Below are 21,329 nucleotides of genomic sequence, written 5' to 3' on the forward strand. Positions count from 1 at the left end.
TTGAAGGCACTGGCGAAAAATAAGGCTCCAGGAATTAATTGACTTGTTTCAACTAACAGATGCAGCACTGGTACACTTGCTGGTCTATGCTAGGATATTTGGAGGACAGTTATCTGGCCAACTGATTAGAAGAGGTCCGTATTTGTTCCCATTCTCAAGAAAGGTAATCCAATAGAACATGGAAATTTCTAACAAATATTAATATTACATGCAAGCAAAATACTGCTGAAGACCATTCAAAAGCAGCTAGAGAGGGACATAGACAGGGAACTTCCAGAACTTCAAGCAGGATTTAGAAGAGGCCATGGCACCAGGGATATCATTGCTGATGTCAGATGGATCCTGGCTGAAAGTAAAGACTATCCAGAGAATATTTCTTTGTGCTTTATTGACTATGCAAAAACATTTGACTATGTGGATAATAAAAAGTTATGGCTAGCATTGAAAAGAATGGGAATCCCAGAGCATTTAACTGTGCTCATGTAAAACCTATACCTAGATCAAGAGGCTGTTGTGCATACAGAGCAAGAGAACACTATATGGTTTAAAATTAAGAAGGGAGTGCATCAGGGTTGTATTCTCTCTCTGTAACTATTCAATTTGTATGCCGAGCAAATGAATCAAGAAGCTGGACTCTATGAAGAAGAATGTGGCATCAATATCTGAGGAAAACTCATCAACAACCTGTGTTATGCAGGTTGACTTGTTTCAACTAACAGATGCAGCACTGGTATACTTGCTGGTCTATGCTAGGATATTTGGAGGACAGTTATCTGGCCAACTGATTAGAAGAGGTCCATATTTGTTCCCATTCTCAAGAAAGGTAATCCAATAGAATGTGGAAATTTCTAACAAATATTAATATTACATGCAAGCAAAATACATACAACCTTACTTGCAGAAAGTTAAGAACTTGAAGCGCTTGTTTTAGAAGATCAAAGAATACAGCCTTCAATATGGATTGCATCTCAAAATCAAGAAAACAAAAATTCTTATCAACTGGACCAATAGGCAGCATCATGATAGATGGGGGGAAAGATTGCAACAGTCAACTTCATCTTACTTGGATCCACAATCAACATCCTTGGTACCAGGAATCACGAAATCAGGAGATGCACTGCACTGGGAAAGTTTGCAGCCAGCGACTTCTCCAAATTATTGAGGAGCAATGATGTCAGTTTGAGGACTAAGATGTGTGTGATATAGGCCGTGGTCTTTCCAATCACTTGCTATGCCTCTAAGAATGATAGAAGAATTGATGCCTTTGAGCTCTGTTGGAGTAGAGTACCGACTATCCCATAGATTGCCAAAATACCAAGTTATTTTGGACAAAGTACAGTCATAGTGCTCCTTGGAGGCAAAAATGATAAAAAATCTTACATACTTTGGGCATGTTGCTAGAAGAGACAGTTCCTAGGAGAAGGACATGATGTTTGGGAAGGCAGATTGTCGGCAAAAGAGAGGAAGACCCTGAACCAGGTGGACTGACACAGTGACTGCCCCAATGGGTGGCACAAGATAAGACAAGGTTCAGATCTGTTGTTCACAGGGTCGCTATGGGTCGTACTCAGCTCCATAGCACTTACAAGAACAACAAGCGTCACGGGATTCCCTCCAGGCCTCAGTTTCCTCCTTGGTGAAAGGTGAGAAGCTACGGATGCACCCAGTCTCCGACCTGGCCGCCCACTTGAGCCCACAGAGCGCTAACCAACAAGGTTGAACTGCCCGGGGTACGCACGCGGAAAACATCAGTCTCACTAGTTGCTATCTGCGTTGTGATTGGCCCGCCCCGTCCCCGCCCCTTTCGCCTCGCTTCCGAAGTGAACGCATGCGTCCTAAGAAGGCGGGGACTTCCGCCACCTACTCCGGAACCTTGTGCTCCGGCTCGGGTTTCCGGGGAGCCTGCGCACAGCCAAGGCGGAAGTAGTCGGAACGCGCCGCGGAGCTGAGCGTCACCATGTCTGCCTCGCTGCTGCGTCGGGGTCTCGAGCTGCTGGCCGCGTCCGAAGGTGAGGGGACTTGTCCGGGCACGTCCTGTGCTGCCGAGTGGGCAGCGGAAGCTGAGGGACGGAATCGCAGCGGTGCAGAAAGTGCCAGGACGGCCCTTACTGGGGTGGGATGGGAATCCTGCCCGCCCTCTGATCGGGCCTCTCTTATCTTCCAGCCTCCCGGCCGGCGTCCAGCCAGGCCAAGCCGAAGGGGGCTTCGGTGGTGAAGCGGGCCCGGAGAGCGAAGAAGGCCCAGGCCCGGGAACTGCGGAACTCGGCCAAGGGAAAGGTGCCCAAGTCGGCACTGGGTAAGCCCGGGGCGGGATTGGAATTGCCGCCTCCTCGTTGGGATCAGCGACTTGGAGGACGTGGCGCTTGAGGCAGGGCTTGGGGCGGTCATCAGGGATTTCTAGATTGCCTGCCGTGTACTAGGGGTGAGGATGGGGGTCCAGGGAGTACGGAGCTGAACCCAAACAGACCGTCCCACCCTCGTTGATTGAGTCCTCGTCGGGAGAGAAGCATTAAAATCTAGTTGATAGAAGTGAGATGGGGTGCTGTGGGGAGTGTGTTAAGGGCATCTTGGAATAAAAGACCAAAATAGGTTCTCGGGACCATTTAAGGTGAGATCCGAAGGAATGAGGGGTTGGTTGCCTTTCTTGGGTTGTTGTTAAGTGCACTTTAGTTGAACTCATAGCTACCCTGTGAACCGCCGATCTGAACCCTGCCCTGTTCGGTGCCATCCTCACAATCTCTGTCACACTGGAGCCCATTGCTCCACTCACTGTGTCAGCTCATCTGGTTGAAGATCTTTTCCTTCACACTCCCCCCTGCTTTCTAAGCATGATGTCCTTTCCTTACTAGCAGCATGTCCAAAGTATGTAGGATAAAGCTTTTTTAAAATCTTTTTAATTTTATTATTTGGGGGGGGTCGATTGGCAGCATCATGATAGATGGTGAAGAGATTGGAATTGTTGACAGCTTTAGTTTGCTTGTCTCTACAATCAACCCTCTTGGTACCAGCAGCCAAGAAATTAAGAGACAAATTGCATTGGTCTGCAGTTAGAGACCTCTCCAAGGTCCTGAGGAGCAGCGATGTCCGTCTGGAGACTAAGCTGCTCCTGATACAGGCCATGGTCTTTGCCATTACTTGCTATGCTTCAGAGAGCTGAACACTGACTAGGGATGATAGAAGAGTTGATGCCTTTGAGCTTTGGTGCTGGAGAAGAGTACTGAATATACCATGGACTGCTAGGAGAACAAACAAGGTGGTCTTGGAGAGGGTGAAGCCAGGCTGCTCTTTGGAGGCAAGAATTCTGATTGCCACTAGCCCACCAGAGCTCCCTAAAGCTTGCTTTTTTTAATTAAGATTTTAATGAAAGTTTATAGAGAACTTGAATTTCCATTCATTCATTGATGCAATCATAAAGCTTTTTCATCTTTGCCTTCAAGGAGCATTCTGACTTCATCTCCTCCAAGACGTTTCTGTTTGTTCTTTAGGCAGTCCATATAATATTCAGTATGTCCTCCAACACCGTAGTTCAAAGGCATCGATTTTTCTGCTGTCATCCTTATTTATTGCCCAGTTCTCAGTTGTATAGCAAATGATTGAAAAGACCATGGTCTGAATTAGGCACACCTTAGTCCTCAAACTAACATCACTGCTCCTTGGTTGTTTGGAGAGGTTCCTGACTGCTGTTACCAGGTGTATTCATTGTGGATCCAAGTAAGATGAAGTCATTGACCATTTCAGTTTTTTGTCCATCTATCATTGTGTCACCTATGGGTCCTGTGGTGAGAACATTTGTTTTCTTGATGTTGAGATGCAATCCATGTTGAAGGCTACCGTGTTTGATCTTGTGCAGCAAGTCCCTTCCAGCAAGTAAAGTTGTCCTTAGGAGTCACTAAGTTTCTACATCAGAGTATACTGCCCTGTCCTGCGTCCTCATGGTGATTCCTTTGTCTGAGCCCATTGCTGCAGCCACTGTGGCGTCCATCTCACTGAGAGTCTTCCCTTTTGACTGCTGTCCTCCATTGATTGGCCTCTCCTGGTCACGTGTCCAAAGGAAATGAGACAGGTCCGCCGTCCCTGCTTCCAAGACATACACATACATGCATACTTACTTACGTCCTCCCCTTCCCTCCCCTTCCCTCCCCTCCCCTCCCCTCCCCTCCCTCTTCCCTCTTTCTCGCCCTCCCTCCCTCTCTTCCTCCCTTCCTTCCTCCCTGCCTGCCTCCCTCCTTCCTGTCTCTCTCTTTTTCTCTCTTGCTTTCTTTTCTTTTGTCAGTCCTTGCTATATTTCATATTCTTTGACAACACCATAATTCCAAGGCATTTCTTTAGTCTTCATTACTCATTGTATAGCTTTTTGAATACTGTTGTTGGGTGCTGTCGAGCCGGTTACTGACCCTGTGAACAGCTGACCTGAACCTGCCCTGACCTGTGCCGTTCTCATCATCTCTGACACAGTGGATCCCGTTGTTGAGGTCACCATATGAGTCCATCTCATTGGGGGGGATCTTCCTTTCTTTCATTGACCCTCCTTGTCTTTCTGAGCATGATATCCTTTTCCAAGTAATAGCCTCTCATATCTGCATGTCCAAGTATGAGAGATGAAGCTTTGCCGTCTCTGCCTCCAGAGAGCACTGTGGTTGCACTTTTTCTAAAACATGAGGCGGTTGAAAACGCCACAGCTTGGATCAGGGGCACCTGAGTCCTAACTGGTGGCTTTGCCCTTAAACAATCTTTTGCAACACATTTGCCGAATGCAACCAATTGTTTGATTTCTTGACCGTTGCTTCCATGGTTCTTTTCATACAGTCAGTCAGTAGCAAAGCTGGACTTGAAAGTAGAGCAGGTCCATGCTCTTACCTGTCCTCTTCAAGAAGGAGGCATTATGGCTGGGTGGGTCAGTGGCAAAGCAGCAGAGATCACGAACGAGTTGGAGAGATGGAGGATGGAGCTGGACTTCTGGACTCCAACCTTTCCAAGCACGTTGTCCCTTTCCAAGGAATGTTAGGTGTTAATCAAGTCAGCTACAACTCAGAGACTGTCTGAACAGCAGATCGGAACCCTTCCTTATCCTGTGCCGGCCTCATCTACTCTTGACATATTCAGGCCCATTGCTGCAGTCACTGGGTCAGTCTGAGGGTCTTCCTCCCCTTTGCTGTCTCTTTCCATGCATGTTGTTCTTTTCCAAGGAATGTTTTAAGTGCTGTCAGCAATGACTCACAGCAGCCCTGTGAACAACAGATCTGATTCCTCTGTCATCTTCATCACTTCTGACACCCTTGAGCCCACAGTTACAGTCTCTGTGTCAGTCCATTGGATTAAGGGTCTTCCCCAGTTTCACTGGCCCTCTACCTTTCCAGGCATGATATCCTTCTCCAAGGACTGGTCTCTCCTGACACAGTATGTGAGGCAGAGTTTCACTCTTTGCCTCCAAGGAGCACTCTGGCTGCACCTTTTCCAAAACACATCTATTTGTCTTTGACAAGTCATGAAATATTCGGCAGTCTTCTCCAACACCACAACTCACAGGCATCGATTCTTCTGTCCTCCTTATTCATTGTCTTAACTCTCAGATTTATAGCAAGTGATTCAAAAGACCACGGCTTGAATCAGGCACACCTTAGACTTCAGCCTTCCATCTTTGCTCTTCAGCACTCTGGAGAGTCCTGGACAACAGGCATTTCTCATCTTTTGATTTCCTGGCTGCTCGTGCCAAGGATGTTGACTGTGGATCCAAGCCAGATGAAGTCATTGATAATTTCTGTCTCTTACCCATCTGACATGTTGCTCATTTGCCCAGTGGTAAAGATTTTTGTTTTCTTTCTTTTTTTTTTTATGATTTATGGTACGAATGCACACTTTATAATAGAAAATTATCTATACGTAGTAATTAGATGGGAAGAGCCTTCAGTCTTCTGGCTTGTTAAGAATGATGGTGCGAATCTCAGTGGTAGTGATGAGCGGCCTTCAGCTCTTCCGGGTGGCAGGGACCTTATTTTCACCTTCCAGTTCTTCCACTCCAGCCTGGGTCATGAGGTCCGCGATGTTCTTCTCCAGGTCATCGATGCGACTGCTCATGTCATCAATCCTTCCGATGATCTGGTCGGACATGGTCTGGAACTTGTCCTGCATCTGCTGCAGCAGCGTCTCCACCGCCGAGGTGAGGTCCTGCACGTTCGTAGGGTCGGTCTCGGCCATCTCCCCGGTGCCCAGCTTGGCGGCGACGTCTCGGACCTTTGCCTACACTTCCGTTCCTCGCCCTCGGAGGAGACGCCTCCGGCGCCTAGATTTTTGTTTTCTTGATGTTAAGATGTAACCCGTTTTGGGGATCTTTGATCCTCGACAGCATGTGTCAGTTCCTCACTTTGAACAATGCGAGGTTGAGTCATCTGCGTAACGCAGGTTGATGAGTCTTCTTCTGATCTGATGCCACATTCTTCTTCATTATCGTCCACCTTCTTGAATGATTTGTACTGCGTTCAGATTGCATAGATGCAGAGAAAGGATACATCTTTCTTGATTTTAAACCATGCCATGTTTGCTGTAAGCTTGTACCAGTTTTTTGATCTAAGTTTCACATGAGCACAATTATGTGTTCTGAGATTCTCATTCTTCTCACTCTCAGCTGTAATTTGTTATGATCCACACAGTTAAATGCCTTTGAACAGTCAAAATACAAATAGACATTCTTTTGGTATTCTCAAGACAAGATCCATCTGACATCCTTTGTGCCACAGCTTTTTTGAAATCCTGTTTAAATTTCTGGCAGTCCTCTGTTGTTGGACTGTTTTAGCAAGGGTTTTTTGTTTTGTTTTGGGGCTTGTTTTTGTTTGCTTGGTTTTTTTAATTTCATACTGATTTATTTACAAAGTTTAAATACATTGTTTTTCACAAAAGATCCTTCCCACTTCTTCACTCCCCCCACCCATCAAATTGTGCAGCCCCGTGATCAACACCCCACTCCACCCACCCATCCTTACCCCTCTGCTTCCATCCTCCCCCCACCCAGATCCTCATACTCATTCTACAGTAGTGGTTATTTTATACAGTATCTTTCCTTGTGGGACTGAGTTTGTTCGCTCAGCATAATACTCTCCAGTCCCTCCTAAGTTAAGTAGAAATTTACATAATCATTGTGCCTGCATAGTATTCCATTGTATGAATGTACCACAGCTTCTGAATCCATTAGTTTGTGGTTGTACGTCTGGGCTGTTTCCATGTTCTTGTGATGGTGAATAATGCTCTAGCAGTTTTTTTTTGTGATCTTCAGCAAGATTTTACTTTGATGTGATAGTAATGATAATTGCTTGGTAATTTCCACATTCTGTTGGATCACCTTTTCTGGATATGGAAACCAATATGGATCTCTTCCAGTCAGTTGGCCAAGTGGCTGTCCCCCAGATTTCCTAGCATAGCTTCTTGAGCACTTGTAGGGCTGCATCTGTTTGTTGAACTACATCAGCTGGTATCACGTTGATTCCTGGGGCCTTATTTTTTGCTACTGCCTTCATCAACCTTGGTTCTGTGAATAACTCCTCCTGACAACACACCCAGAGTGTGTGAGATGAGACATCCTTGCCTCCAAGGAGCACTCTGGCTGTGCTTTCTGCAAGACGTGTCTGTTTCTTCTTTTTGCAGACCCAACATGAGCCTAGAAATCTCCCTAATTCAGACCTGCCTGCTGTCCCACAGCCTTCAGTGACCTCTGTCATCCTCAGAGCTCTCACCACAGCAGATGGACCCTGTGTGATCTGACCCCCCTGTCATCTCTGCCTGCTCCCCTTCCAGGCCCACCTTCTCTGTTCTAAGTCGCGCGTCTGCTTCACCGGCTCTTCAGGCTCCCAAGAATGCTGTTCCCCAGATGGCACACCCTTGAGTCTTTGGTTCAACAAAGTTTCAGGGAATCGTTCTCGGACCCTCTGCAGCACCATTCCCCCGCATTGTCAGTCTGGCTTTTACTTTGTCTCAGAAATCAAGCACTTTCTAGGACACCCTTCCATTCCCACTGGGATGTAAGCTCCATGAGGGCGAGGCGTTTTGCCTGTTCTGTCTCCTGCTAAGTCTGGCACTTGGAAATGGGGCATATTGGAAAGGCTTGGGGCATATTCGCTGAGTAAGGAAATACACTGTATGAGGAGGCAGGGGCTTTGGGTGGGATTTGTTGGAGAGTGGATTTGGAGAGGGGAGGAGATGGCAGGGCCTTTGGCAGGGCCAGGGGAAGTGGGGTCCCAAGAGGCTGCCCGGGAGTGAACCTGAAATGAAGTTCCCTCTGCCCCCACAGCCGAGTACCAGAAGCGAGAATGCCGAGACCATCTCAGAGAAAACCTGCAGCTCCTGGCCTGTGCGAGAAGCACTGTGGACAAGACCATCACCCGGAAGGTTGGCTGGGAGCTGGGCTGCGTGAGGGAGCCTGGGGGTCATGGCTGAGGCTGTACCCTGGGACCCCTGGGGTAACAGCCTGAGGCCAGGGGGACCCCAGAGAGCCAAGCCACAGGTCACAGTGGAGGCAGGGCCCTGCCCGCCCTGTCCTCTCCTGGGCCTTTGAGGGCCTCGGTTAGCCCTCCTGTCTGGGGGAGTGCTGTGTCCACCCCCAGGCCTGGTAAACACTACATAGGGCAACATTGCCATGCTTTCTGCTTCAAGGGTAATTTTAGAACCATAACGTCTGTCCCCAGATTCTACTTCAGAACCGGGGCCGCAAGGCCTGCGACAGACCTGTGGTCAAGACAAAGAAGAAGAAGGCTGAGGGCACCGTGTTCACAGAGGAAGACTTCCAGAAGTTTCAGCAGGAGTACTTTGGCAACTAGGACCCCGGCTATGCACAGCATGGTCGGCAGATGGCACTACAGAGCCAGCTGGCCCGGGGAAGACCTGGAACTGGATTGCAGTGGAGGCTGGACTGGAGCTGGCGAGTGGAAAACCCTGGAATGTTTCTACTCCGCTTGGAGCTGACTGCTGCAGGCATGGGAGGAGCCATGGCACCCGCTGGAAGGGAACATTTCTGTTTGCTTTTGCTCAGGGAGGGCCCATGGGCTGTTTTCTGTGGAATAAGACCAGTTCCTGGCCCTAGAAGCCACACCCTGAAGAGGAGGCAGGGTGCTGGGGGGGGTCTCCCAGGCACTAATAAATGTGGGCTCGAGAGCTGCCTGTGTGATGCTCATGTGACTGCTGGTCACCTAACGTGACCTGAGTGCCACCAGAAGACCCTCCCCTTCCAGCTCATGTTGTACAGTTTGGGGTCACTGGTCTGGGAGGAAAAGCTGCCACCAAGGTCCAAACCCTTCACCTGGGGCATCTCAGGCCTGCTACTGTCCTCTGCCACACCTCCCGTCACACGGCACAAGATGGGTCAGATTTGGTGTCGTTTGAGGGAGAGGGGTCTCAAGAACTAGCCTACGAGGCCACCTCTCACACTCGGGTTTGTGCCTGGGGGTGCAAGTGCACCCCATAAAGGCACTGCCCAACTAGCAGGCCTTGGAGACGTGCACGTGCAGAAAGGAATGGTAAGGCTGAAGTCCGCTGCCGACCTAGTGCATCTCCGAAACCCTCTGGGGCTGGAGGAGAGGCCTGACTCTCAGTGGTGTCGGGTAGGAAATCCGGTGGGGGGCTGACCATCTACCAAGATGAGACCCCCGATGTGTGGTCCCAGTGCATGCAGGTGATCTGTACTTAATGGAAGAGTTTTTCACCCGCAGCCACTCCCCAAGCTTCAGTGTTCACAGCCCCCAGCGCTGACGTTCTCCCCCCATAGGCACCAGCCCCATGGAGGACCCACGGAAACTGGTTTTCCATCCAGAGTGAGGACGGGAGTAGCCACAGCTGAGCTGAGAGGCCCTGCCACCACTGGGAAGGGGGGACAGGCGGGATGGGGCCAGGCCTGCCTCAGCTGGGTTTGCCCAGAGCAGGGATCAGCATGCCCTGTGGGCTGAAGGGACATCCTGGGCCCCTTCACTAAGCAGCTTAGCAGGAAGCTGCTGCTGTAACAACAGCTAACCCCAGGGGGAGCTCAGGGCCCCTTCCTTCCCAGGCCACACCTGTTACATAATTGCCGTTAACACTTGGGGGGTAGGGGGTCCGACCACACCCACCAAGCTAGGACGGCAGTGTGCCCCGGAAATCACACTCGCCAGGTGACACCCATGGAGCAGTCTGGGAGGGCAGGGCCCACAAACCTCCTGGTTCCAGCACCTGTGGTAGATGTGGGGCCACTGCAGTGGCAGCACAGCGCCTGGGTGGTGACACTGCAGTCCTTATCAGGGCTGCAAGCCCTGGGTGAGCTGTGCCCTGCCTCAGGCTTCTACCCAAGTCATTCGTTTGCTTGGGCTCCCCCACTTCTTGAGAGCACCCCTCCTGATGGCCTGTCTGAGAGCGGCTTGTTTTCTATTTAAGGGCCCAGCTCATGCCTAGCATCGCATTTGGGGGCCATCTTCAACAGTGAAATCACCAAAGAACGCAAGAAAAAAACGATTTAAGTGGTGCTAAATAGATTGTGTAAAAGACACGTTTACCAGCCAGAGCCGGAACAGGAAGGTACAACGTCACCTGGTCATCCTCAGCTGGGAACAGGTGGCCGGAGGCAACTCCAGCTTCACTCAGCTCTGTGCACATCCTCACCTGAGTGTGTCCACAAACAAGCTGGAGTGCTGATTTGGGGGTTCCATGTTAAGTCCTGAATTGGCCATCACATACACAGAGTAATGAGATTCAAAGAGGCCTAAAAGTTAAACCACTCTGTGGAACTTCCTAACGTTGAGGGTAGAAAATAGTTAACCACAAATAGGTTCAACTAGAAACACCCAAAACTCATTGCCACCAAACTGATGCCTATTCATCGACCCCCTAGCACTCATTAGGACTGCCTTGCACCGTTTCCTGGGCAACATCTTTATGGAAGCCTGCCTCCTTTTTTAGCAGCTGCTTGGTGCAACACCAGTCTGTCGGTAGCAGGGAACTGGAACCAACGCCTAGTTGACCCTCCACTGGGTTTTCCAAGGCTGTCTTCACAGGACAGGGTGACCCATCTTTCTCCCACAGTCACGGGAGGGTTTGAATCAGCAGAGACACCCTTTGAGTTAGCAGAACTCTACAGATTACTAAAGAAATAGGGTTTATGAAAAAATTGCAGCGAGGCAAAGCAGAGGCTCTGTGACAGAGGCAGTCCTGGATGGTCTCATCTGGGGTGACGTTAGAGACTTGCTTGGGGCAAGAGGGAGGGCAGTCATGAGACAGCAAATGAGAAGTTCCTGGGACAACAGTGAACCTTCAGGGATGCAGAAGGCTGCTAGGTGGGAGCACAGCATGGAGGTGGACATGGACAGGCCCCACTGTGCTATGTGGGCTCAGTCCACAGCTCTCTTGTCCCTATCATTTAGGTCCAGGGCTGCCTTGGCTTCAGAGGCTAAGAGAGGAACAGCCCAGCACCAGGCCCTGGAGTCTGCACTGCACCTCTCAGATCCTCCTTTACCATATGAGTTGACTGTCTCCAAGACCAATCCCATGACTCCATGATTGTTCAAGGTAACTAGGGCATTCTTAGGGTTCTCATTCCCACCCCATGTCCCCCAGGCCAGGCCTGCTGCCCCTAGAACGCTGAGGACAGGGACACCCAGCTCTAAGAGAAGCCTCGACAGCTTCCTTTCCTGCTAGAGGGTGCCCAGGCCACCTCTGGTTAACTGTCAGACTTCCTGCCTGTGCAAGCCCCAGCCTCGTTTTCTCAGTCTAACAGGGATTGTTGTGTACCATTCAATACCCACAGCTGACCCTTGAGCAGGTTTCCAGAGGCAAGTTAACTGCAGAATATATTCCCAGAGCAGCTGGCAGACTCAAACCGTGACTTCAGGACTGTAGCGCAGCTTCTTGCCTCTAGGCCACCAGAGCTCCCTAACAAGGACGTTTTGTTAAAAAACACTGGAAAAAAAGCTTTTCTATGTATGCCTATAGCTAACTTCAGTAAATCCATCAAGGTTTAAGGTCAGAGCGAGCTTCTCAGGATTTGAGGGTGATAAGCAGCTTTATGGGAATTCTGGACTCTCAATGAAGACCTGATTATCAGGCTCAAGGGGTATTCATGCTCTCCACCAGGGGGCCCACGTGGGCCTCAACTGAAGCCCCAAGGCATTATCTCCAAATCCCTCCAGTGTTCGGAGTTCAAATTCTCTACTTACCACTATGCCAAAGACCCCTGTCCATCCATGCCCTTGTGCTTTGTGGGGACATGAAGATTATCCTTCTCTAAGGTCCCCAGTATGTCCTTTCTTACAGGTCTGGTCCCACTAAGACACACAACTGGTTGGTAAGGTATTTGTCTCCAAGGATACGAAGAAAGTGCCCAGACCTGATGGACCTGCTTGTATTCAATTATTCCTTGGCAACATACTTAAGGTCTAGGCCCTCCCCCGTCAGCTGGACTTGTCCAGGATTGGAACAAGTCTGGATCCCAGCAGCCTTCCAGTTCCCCTCCTGGGACAGTGTTCTCACCAGGAGGGGGTAGAGATTGCAACCCAGTGAATACCATCCAGCAAGCCACAAGGCGGCACAGCAATGACCACAAGAACACACCACACCGCACCCCAAATTAAGTGATCAACTTCCGGAGGGCACACCCAGTCAGCCCTCATAGGCCTGTCTGGACACCCACCCATCTCCCAAGGACAGATGAAGTCACAGTATCAAGTGGGAATTTGAGCACAACACCTTAATACTCTTGACTACAAAATAATTTATTACAACCGCTTCAGCGCAAGCCTATGTACAAGCACACTCCTGCTGCCCCAGACTAGGGGAGCCTTTCTTCCCCCTGGCTCTGCGGACCTCCTCTATCAAGTCTTTCAGATACTGGATCTCCTTGGCCAGGGAATCTGCCTTCTCTTTCAGGGCCTCGTTCTTTCTCTCTAGCTCCTTGCACTCCCCAGTGAGGGCCTCTTGCTCTGCCCTCTTTTTCTGGCGATATTTAGTGGCTGCTGTCTTGTTCTGCTCCATTTTTTTTAACTTTTTATCCAATTTCTCTCCCTTTACTTTTGCTGTCACTGTTCTCTCTCCAGGAGGGTCATAGGGTTTGGGGCGGGCAGGACCACCAAGGTCAGTTGGAGACTGCCGGCTCCTGCTTGGGGAGCCGCCTGAGGTGGGGGGACTGTGCTGGGGAGATCCCAGGTAGGACTCAGGGCTCATGCAGATGCCACTGTCATTATCTGAGGGGGTGTCCTCTTCCTTTATGCACTGGGGGACGACGGTGACATAAGAAGCTGTGTCTGCCTTCCTGTCCCTATCAGAGTCAGAGATATCCACTTCACTGCCCAGCTCTAAGTGAAAGGCATGGTCTGGAGCGGCTACCAGGACCTCTGGGGTCTGGGGAAGAGGCTGCAGGAAGGTGAAGGGGGCAACCTGGTCTGTTTGTAGTAGACTTTCTGGGAGATGGCCAATTGGGTTCACTGCCTGGGGGGGCTCCTTATTAGTCTCCTGGACTAGGGGTTCAAAGAAATCACATGTGTCGTCCAACGTGGCCAAGAGCTCGTCTGGCATGGTTTCCATATCTTCTAAGTTGAACAAGGAATCAAAGTCAAACCCCTTCAGATCGATTTTCTCCACCATCCAATCTGTCCCGGAGAAGGCATCCTCTGCAGAAGAAAAAAAAAAAACCCAGAAGAGATGATGTGAGAGGAGAGGCGCCCCACCCCCGACCCCATGATGGAGCCCAGGCCACACTGCGGACACCAGTGTGGCCACCTACCCTTGCCCGAGGCGTCGGCCAACCCGTCCGCAGCCAACCATTGGGAGGAGCCCGCCTTGTCCCTGGAGAACTCGTTCGCTCTGAAGTGCTTGGCCACCTCCAGATAGTCGTCTAAGAGACCCAGGCTGTCTTCAGCCCCCGAAGCCGACGGGCTGAAGGAGGACATCAAGTCCCCCATCAAGCCCTCGCCGCTCAGGTAGCTCATGTCGGCTGTGGTGCGGGGCTCTGCGGGAGTCGAGGGGTGTGCTGGATTCGAGGGTGTCTTTGTCGGTTACAGCAAGGCTGCTGCTGGATGCCGTGAGAAGCCTGCGAGGAGCAGAGCGCAAGGCGGCCATCAGAGCCGGGCCGGCACCGGGGGCGCGGAGGGGGGACCAGGCGGGCCACGGAGCGGACACTCGGGGAACGGACGGGGGACCCTGGGGATACGGGGCGGGAACCCTGCAGGGCGCGGGGCGGACACCCTGCGGGGCGATAGAGCGGTCACTCGGAGCACGGACGGTGTACCCTGGGGGCACGGGGTGAGGACCCTGCGGGGCGATGGAGCGGACACTCGGGACACGGACGGTGTACCCTGGGGGCACGGGGCGGGGACCCTGCGGGGCGAAGGGCGGACACTCGGGGCGGGGACCCTGCGGGGCACGGAGGGGGTATCCTGGGGGCGCGGGGCGGACACTCGGGCCGCCGCGTCCAGCTCCGGTTGCACTCAAGATGGACGGCGTGTCGCGGCGCGAGGACATGGCGACACCGGACACGCCGCCCCGCCCCGCCGCCATCTTGGCTGCTGCCACGTTTCTCGGGGCGGCGGCGCGGCGATCTGGATGAATTCGGGGTGCCGGGAGAGCGGGGACCCGGGGGGAGGCCCTCCCACGCGGCGCCTCGGCGACACCCAAACAGGGGCCTCGCGTCGCGGGCGCTCGTAAAACCGCTTGTCCCCCGCGCGACGCCGCCGACCTGCGGCCGCGCCCAGCCGTGTCCACCCAGCCCGGGTGCCCGGCCCCGATACTCACGCCATGGCTTAAGCCGCTGGGGGTTGCCGCTGCAGAGCCTGGTGCTGCTGCCGCTGCTGCAAGGGCCAATGCTGCCGCAGGCACTGCTGCCTCTAATACGCCATGGTGGCCGCGAACCCTACGGGCGGGGAGGAATGGTCGCGGGACACGAGCGTACTAGACATCTAAAGGCAGGAGGAGAAATGGCCGCGGCGCCTACGCAGGCCCTTTATAGACTCCGCCCCTGCGGCCACATCACAGCCATGTCCCTCCGCCGCGAACACGTGACCTTTGCCGCCCTCCCCCTTTGTTTCACCTATGTGATGACTTTATCGTTTCCATCCCACCTTTCATATCCAGGAATTAATTATTAAAAGAAAGTTATTTTCAAAGCCTCCAGATAAAAAACGAGGACTACTTTGGCGCCCTCGGTGGCGGGGAGCGCGGAGGAATCTCTCGGCCCCCTAGCATCCGGCATCAGGCCGAGGGGCGGGGAAACAGAGCTTTCATTCCAAGGGAGGTTCTCATTGTCAAGTCTTCCCAGTTATAGCGCGAGATGATGGCGGGCGCGCGCGTCAAGCTGATTGGCTCTGGCGTGGTGAGTCATACGTATCTCGAGCTTCTATTGGCTCAGGCGGATGCTCCGTGACAGGGTCCAGCCCCGCGCGGGAAGTCGCCGCGCCATCGGGCTCGGGCTTCCCGTTCTGAGACACGGTCGCCGGGGACCCTTCCTCTGGCCAGCTTACCCTGCAGCCACGCCTGGGCCTCAGGGCTTGGTCGCCTCCTGGCCTCATTAATAGCACAAACTCGCACCCAGCCGCGATCTCAGCCCTCATTCCCCCGCCCATCCTATGTGGGTTGGCCCCATGGCGTTGACTTCCGACCTGGAAGATACCAGGTGAGACGCCTTGTCCTAAAGACCGGCGGCCGCAGTCTGCTAGAGATAACCCTTGATAGCTAACAGAATTGTCCCCCGAGGGCTCCAGGAGCCTTAAATGTGATGTTTTTGCTGACCCTCTGCATTTTCAAAGGCAGTAAATCTCAAGGGAGGAGATGGCTCATTTTACTCCTGCGGAGCAGCTGGTGGATTCAAGACTGTCAGCTCTTTTTCTGGCTGAATCTATGATACGAGTTCTAACTTCTGGAGGTTTGGGGATTGACGAGGGAAAGAGACCCTAAAATGAAACTAAAAATGGAAATGCCATTACTTATATATTCCCGATGTGCAAAGCCCCTGATGGCTTAAGGGAATCAGAGGGTGCTAATCTTGGGATCTCAGGTCGGATAGCCTTTGATCCCTAACCGACCACCAAGAGCTAGAGTGGACTCCACATCCTAAACTTTGTAAGATCGAGGCAAGATATTTTTATATGCTAAAAGGGCATGAAATTACTTCCCGTTTATGTAGTCAATTCCCTTCGGAACACAGCTGTTATGTGCCATCAGGTCAGTCGCCTGCGACTCATAGCGACCCCTGTATACAAAAGTTCTGAACTCAGCTCTGTCCTGAGCCAGTCTGACTCCGACACACCTACCCTCATTACCAGTTAGTATTAATCCATCTCATTCCAGGTCTTCCTCTCCTGCACTGTCCCTCGACCCTTCCAAGAATAATGTCCTTCTCCAAGGACTGGTCCTTCCTTAACGACATGCCCAAAGAATGTGAGACAAAGCGTCACAATCCTTGTCTCCAAGGAGCAGCCTGATTTAACCGTCTCCAGGATAAACATGTGTGTTCCCTTGGCAATCCATGATATGTTTAACACTCTTCTCCAGCACCACAACCCAAGAATTGTCTTCTGTCATCTCTGTTCATTGTCCAGCTCTCTGATGCATAGCAAGTAATTGCGAAGACTATAGTCTGAATCAGGCGCACCTTAGTCTCCAGACTGACATCATTGCTCTTCAGCAGTTTTGAGACATCCCTGATAGCAGCTTTCCCCAGGGCAAATAGATCTCTCAATCTACTCCAGCTCTTTAACTCACTGCTAGAAAACGACCCATTGCTGCCCCTCCCCATTGGGTTGCCAAGGCTGTAAACTATGAGATTGGTGGATTCGAACCACCAGAGAGACATGCCTTTGGGTTAGCAGTGCAACTCTCTAGCATCTGTGCCACAAGAGCTTCCCTCAATCTAGGGCCGTTTTAATTAACATTCCCCCCCCCCCAGGTACAACTGACTGGTTCCCCACCAAGTCATCATAATAGGCTCTGAGAAGGCATAGATTTCTACAAAAGCGATGATGACAAAAAACTCGAGAAGCAGTCTCTTAGAGAACTTTCTTCAGTTTGAGTCAATCTAGCCCAGAAACTCCTAACTGGTGGTTGATGGATGCCAGCTAGCCTATGCACACAGAGCAAACCACTCCTGTCCTGTGCGGTCCTCACAATCGCTGCTGTTAGAGCCCATCATTGCAGCCACGGTGTAAAGGTATCTGCTGCGCCTTCCTCTCCCGCTGCCTCTCCACCTTACTAAGCATTCGGGAGGCGGCTCCCACTCGAGCTACTACAAACAGTGGTGGTTTCATTTTTATGGGGTTTTTTAAGGTTGTCCTTTATTAATGGTGGCAGTGGGTGATTTTTCAAAGATCACCTGGCCTTTCTTCTATGCACCTCAGGGTGGGTTTGACCAACCTTTCAGTTAGCAGCCAAACACATTAGCCATTTGCACCATGCCAAGAGTCCTTGGTTAACGGTAAGAAGACAGATTTGAGGCCCAAAGCTAGAGGAGTCGTGGGCCTATCATGTATTAACTGGGTCACTTTAGCTAAGTGACTGAACCTCTCGGAGCTTCAATTTCTCATCTGTAAAATGAAGCTATCAATGGACTGCATCCTCCTCCCAATAATGCAGTCAGGGCCTGGCCAGAAGGCACCTAGCCCAGTGGCTGTCCTTGCTATTATTAGAACTGTTGTCATCTTCTGATCCTGACCTCCCTATCCCCCTGCTCTGTCTCCATTATGTCATCCAGCTTCCTCAAGGTCTCCATTATGTCATCCAGCTTCCTCAAGGTCTCCATTATGTCATCCAGCTTCCTCAAGGTCTCCATTATGTCATCCAGCTTCCTCAAGGGACTTCCCTAAAGACTGACGAAACCAACAATTTATGAAACCTTTGAGAAATGCAAGGCATCCTGGGATAGTGTGGTTCCTCTCTCCCCTGGGAGAACAACTGTCTCACCTCTAGGACATTAAAGTCCCCTGAAGTCAGCAGGACCCACAGTCACGTCACTTTGCTGTGACCTGACACTTCCAGTGCTTCCAGACTGAGACTGAAGCGTACTCCTAAGCTGCACTGCAGAGGTCCCGAAAGTGCGACTCCTTCAACACTGTGTCCAGTTCACCGTTTAAGGGGACCCCAGGCAAGGCCTTAAAAGGTCCTGGAGGAAAGTGGGGACCCAGGACGGTGTTTCTTAGCACCCAAGCCAAAGCTACTGGCCATTTCCCAGTTCTCATTTCTCTCAAGTTATTCTCTGGGCCTCAGGTATAAGCTGTTCTTAATGGCTTTAGCCAAGACAGGCTCCAAATGAATCAATGGTGCACTTCAACTGCCCCCAAAGAGCTGACAAGTGGTTAGAAGGCAAGTTGTGGACTTGGTGTCGGGACAATGAATCTAAAGTCTAGGAGGTGATGACCACCGCCATCCTGACTGCGGTGACCTGTAATTCCTGATCTCTCAGCAGTGCAGCAGGGCCACTGCTTCACAGCTGCTGCAGGCTTACCTAGGTGGCTCCCACTCTTGACTGAAGATCCAGAAAACCACCAGTGAAGTTCACGGCCAGGACCATGGTCCCAAGGACCACAGCAGATGTGGAAAACCTCGGCATGATTTCTCAGAGCATGGGTGATCTTGAAGCTAGTTCAGCAAAACCAACTTGAGCTCATCTGGAGTGTGGACACAACTATTTCAAACATGATCTTTGACAATTTATTTTGGAAAAAAGTCTCAACCAACTGTAAAAGAATGACATTACTGTTCTGAATTCATTTCCATTTTTAGGAAGGGGTACAGGGAAGAACTTTTCTGGTTAGGTTTTGGGGATAATGAGTCTTTTTTCAAACTTGGACTCAGTATGTGGTTTGCTAACAAATGGTGCCAAAAAAATCCCTCCAGTAAGAGAACTGGGGGCAGATGCTGTTACTTCAGGCAAAGGTGAGTCACCAAAAAAGGGCAAGGGGCAAGGAAAAGCAGATCCATTCTTCCCCGAGGTGGTTTTTTTTTTTTTTAAAAAAAAAAAAAGGTAAAACTGAGGCAGCATGACATCGTCCTCCTCCATCCAGTAATCTCAAAGCACTGAGGCCCCTCCAGGAGAACAGCAGAGAGCGTGCGGTGCTCAGGGACAACCTACCAGCTCAGCAGGTGGGGTCGGGACCGCAGGACCTCTAGGGGCGTCCTGCCTACAAAATGGCCAAACAATGGCGTTTGAAGGTGTGGATGACTCGAAGAGAATACTCTTAGGAAAATGGGGGATTTGATAACTTGGAGTTCAGTCTCCAAAAAAATGGTTTCTCTTCTGAGCTCTCCTTCCACCGTTTTGAGAGGTCTGGGGAGTGGCAGGTCTGAGTACACACTCCATCTCTGCATTCACAATGCTCCCCAGTCCTTCCTCTTCCCTCTGAGGGGCGCCAGGCAGGTGCAAAGCCACCAAATTCACCCACACCCCTGCTCTCATCTCCCCAGGTAACTTGGCACATTTATTTTTTTCAAAACTCCCATTTTATTCTAACGAACAGCCAGAGTGGCAAGATTCTACACTACAATCTATCAGTGTTCTAAGAGTGATCTTTCTCGTTCTCTCAACACTTCACACAGACAAAAGTAAGGCACCCTAGTATGTTTATGGGAAGCAAAGAGGAAGAACAGAAGGGTAACCCTAGCTCTTAAGTCTCCTAGAATTCCTTAGAGCACAGGGTTCTGTACCCCAAATACAAAGGGCAGCTGAGGCTTCCACGCTATTTAGACACTTCCCGTCACCATCACTTCAAAGGGATGAGCTGACTGGGGAGTGCATCATCAGGTTCTCAGAGAGGTAGCAGGAATGGGAGAGTGTAACAAGACTTGAGGGGAGGACAAAATACTGAAGGCCACGGAGAAACAGAATTTAGCAATTTCTTGCTGCAAACAGGGGAAAGAAAAAAACCCACAAAACAAGACACACTGACAATGTGTATTGAACACTCCTCCCCAGCCTCAGGATACTTTGCATTGCAATGAACAGTGCAACATTAGCAGCAGGGAAGAGGAGGACGCAGCACGCCCTCCTTCCATTGGTTCCTCCGTGTGCTCTTCCCAGTAGCACCGGGCTCCCCAGTGCGGGCGAGGCAGGGCAGGACGAGGTCTGTGCTTGGCTGTCCGGAGGCCTGTGGCAGTGCCAGGAGAGTTCAGGCCGCTCCTGATGCTGTGGCCGGCTTGGGACGGAAGCTGGCTATTGGGCCTGTTCTTGCTCTAAGGCTGCGTCCTAAAAACGCAGGCTCTGTGGCCAGCTGAGTCTCTCACTGTTGACACGATTTTCCAGGTGACATTCAGCTTCTGGTGGCCTCCCTTCAGCCTCTACAGTTCAGCTGTTGTTGTGTGCTGACCCTCCAGCAGGTTTTCACAGAATGTGAATCACACAGGAGGACACGGCCCATCTCTCTCCCACGGAGCAGCTGTTGGATTCGAATCACGTGCCTTTTCGTCAGCAGCGCCGCTCCTTCCCCACTAGGCTACCAGAGCTCTCTACCATTTGGCCTGCATCTCTTTAAAGGCCTTGTCCTAACAGGCATAAGGCAAGGGGGGAGGGAGTGAAGAACAGCATTCTTGGTAAGGAGCTGTTCTGGAACCCCATCCTTCCCTGTCTTTGGGGAAGCCCAGCCCACAGCAGCGCTGGGCACAGGAGCCACATAAGGAGATGCAGACACTCTCCACCATCTCCAGTCCTCCCATGCCACTCACTGACGGCCCCTCAGAAACACTGCCTCTGAGCAGTCTGCACGCAGATGATCGTGCGCCCCTCTCCCGTGTGGGTCAGGGTACCAGGAGATGGCGTCAGGACACACGCTCGAGCTGGTCAGGTGAGGGCAATGGGCTTCCTCTCCAGGTCAAAGCGTCCGCCTGACCCCAGGAGCCCTCAACACTGTCCCGGCAGGCCTCTCTCGAGTTCTGCTGGGAATCCCACCACCACAGCTCTCCAGTGACACGCAAGCAGAAGCAGCATCTTCAGTAAGGAGATGTGCTCCGGGAAAGGAGCACAACGGAAGGTGTGAACAGGAAGAGAGATGGCAAACAAGACACTGAAAGAGGAGAAGGCACCAGGGCAGAGGACGGACAGAAGCAGGAGCCCAGGCAAAACGCAAAACACCAAGCGCTCTCCACCATGCTGGTCAGCGCTCCACCTTCCAACTCATTCCGAACACACAGCCTGGAGGGGTGGGCAGGAGCGGGAAGCACAGTGTTTGGTAACAAAAAGAGAATGGGCTGGGTGAAAAAGTAAGAGACCAAGAGATTGCATTCAAATCAGCAAAGACCAGCAAGACAGGAGGCACGTAGGGACCCTGTGAGGCACCAACTCTGCAGCCAGATGTTTCAGATGGAGAATCCCGGGCCTGACCACCTAACGCCGACTCTGGCCTTCACCTACC

The 21,329-nt window shown here is 51.4% G+C and overlaps 2 protein-coding genes and 1 pseudogene across 2 annotated transcripts; 1 reads left to right on the plus strand and 2 right to left on the minus strand.

Annotated features, from left to right (window-relative positions):
* The first annotated feature begins 1,957 nt into the window (after positions 1-1,957).
* Positions 1,958-8,804, plus strand: RPS19BP1 (ribosomal protein S19 binding protein 1). The gene is made up of 4 exons (XM_006890107.1): positions 1,958-2,009; positions 2,165-2,296; positions 8,279-8,376; positions 8,673-8,804. The coding sequence occupies exons 1-4, from the start codon at positions 1,958-1,960 to the stop codon at positions 8,802-8,804; spliced, it is 414 nt and encodes a 137-aa protein (XP_006890169.1).
* LOC102873651 lies at positions 5,965-6,195 on the minus strand (annotated as a pseudogene).
* Positions 8,805-12,741: 3,937 nt separating the features above from the next.
* Positions 12,742-15,545, minus strand: LOC102847607. Its single transcript, XM_006890192.1, has 4 exons — positions 15,319-15,545; positions 14,076-14,848; positions 13,724-13,948; positions 12,742-13,610 (listed from the first exon to the last, which is right to left on the minus strand). The coding sequence occupies exons 1-4, from the start codon at positions 15,543-15,545 to the stop codon at positions 12,742-12,744; spliced, it is 2,094 nt and encodes a 697-aa protein (XP_006890254.1).
* Between the last annotated feature and the right edge of the window lie 5,784 nt (positions 15,546-21,329).

The sequence above is a fragment of the Elephantulus edwardii genome, unplaced genomic scaffold (assembly GCF_000299155.1).
Source record: "Elephantulus edwardii isolate Elephantulus edwardi_28Jun2011 unplaced genomic scaffold, EleEdw1.0 scaffold00086, whole genome shotgun sequence".
NCBI lineage: Eukaryota > Metazoa > Chordata > Mammalia > Macroscelidea > Macroscelididae > Elephantulus > Elephantulus edwardii.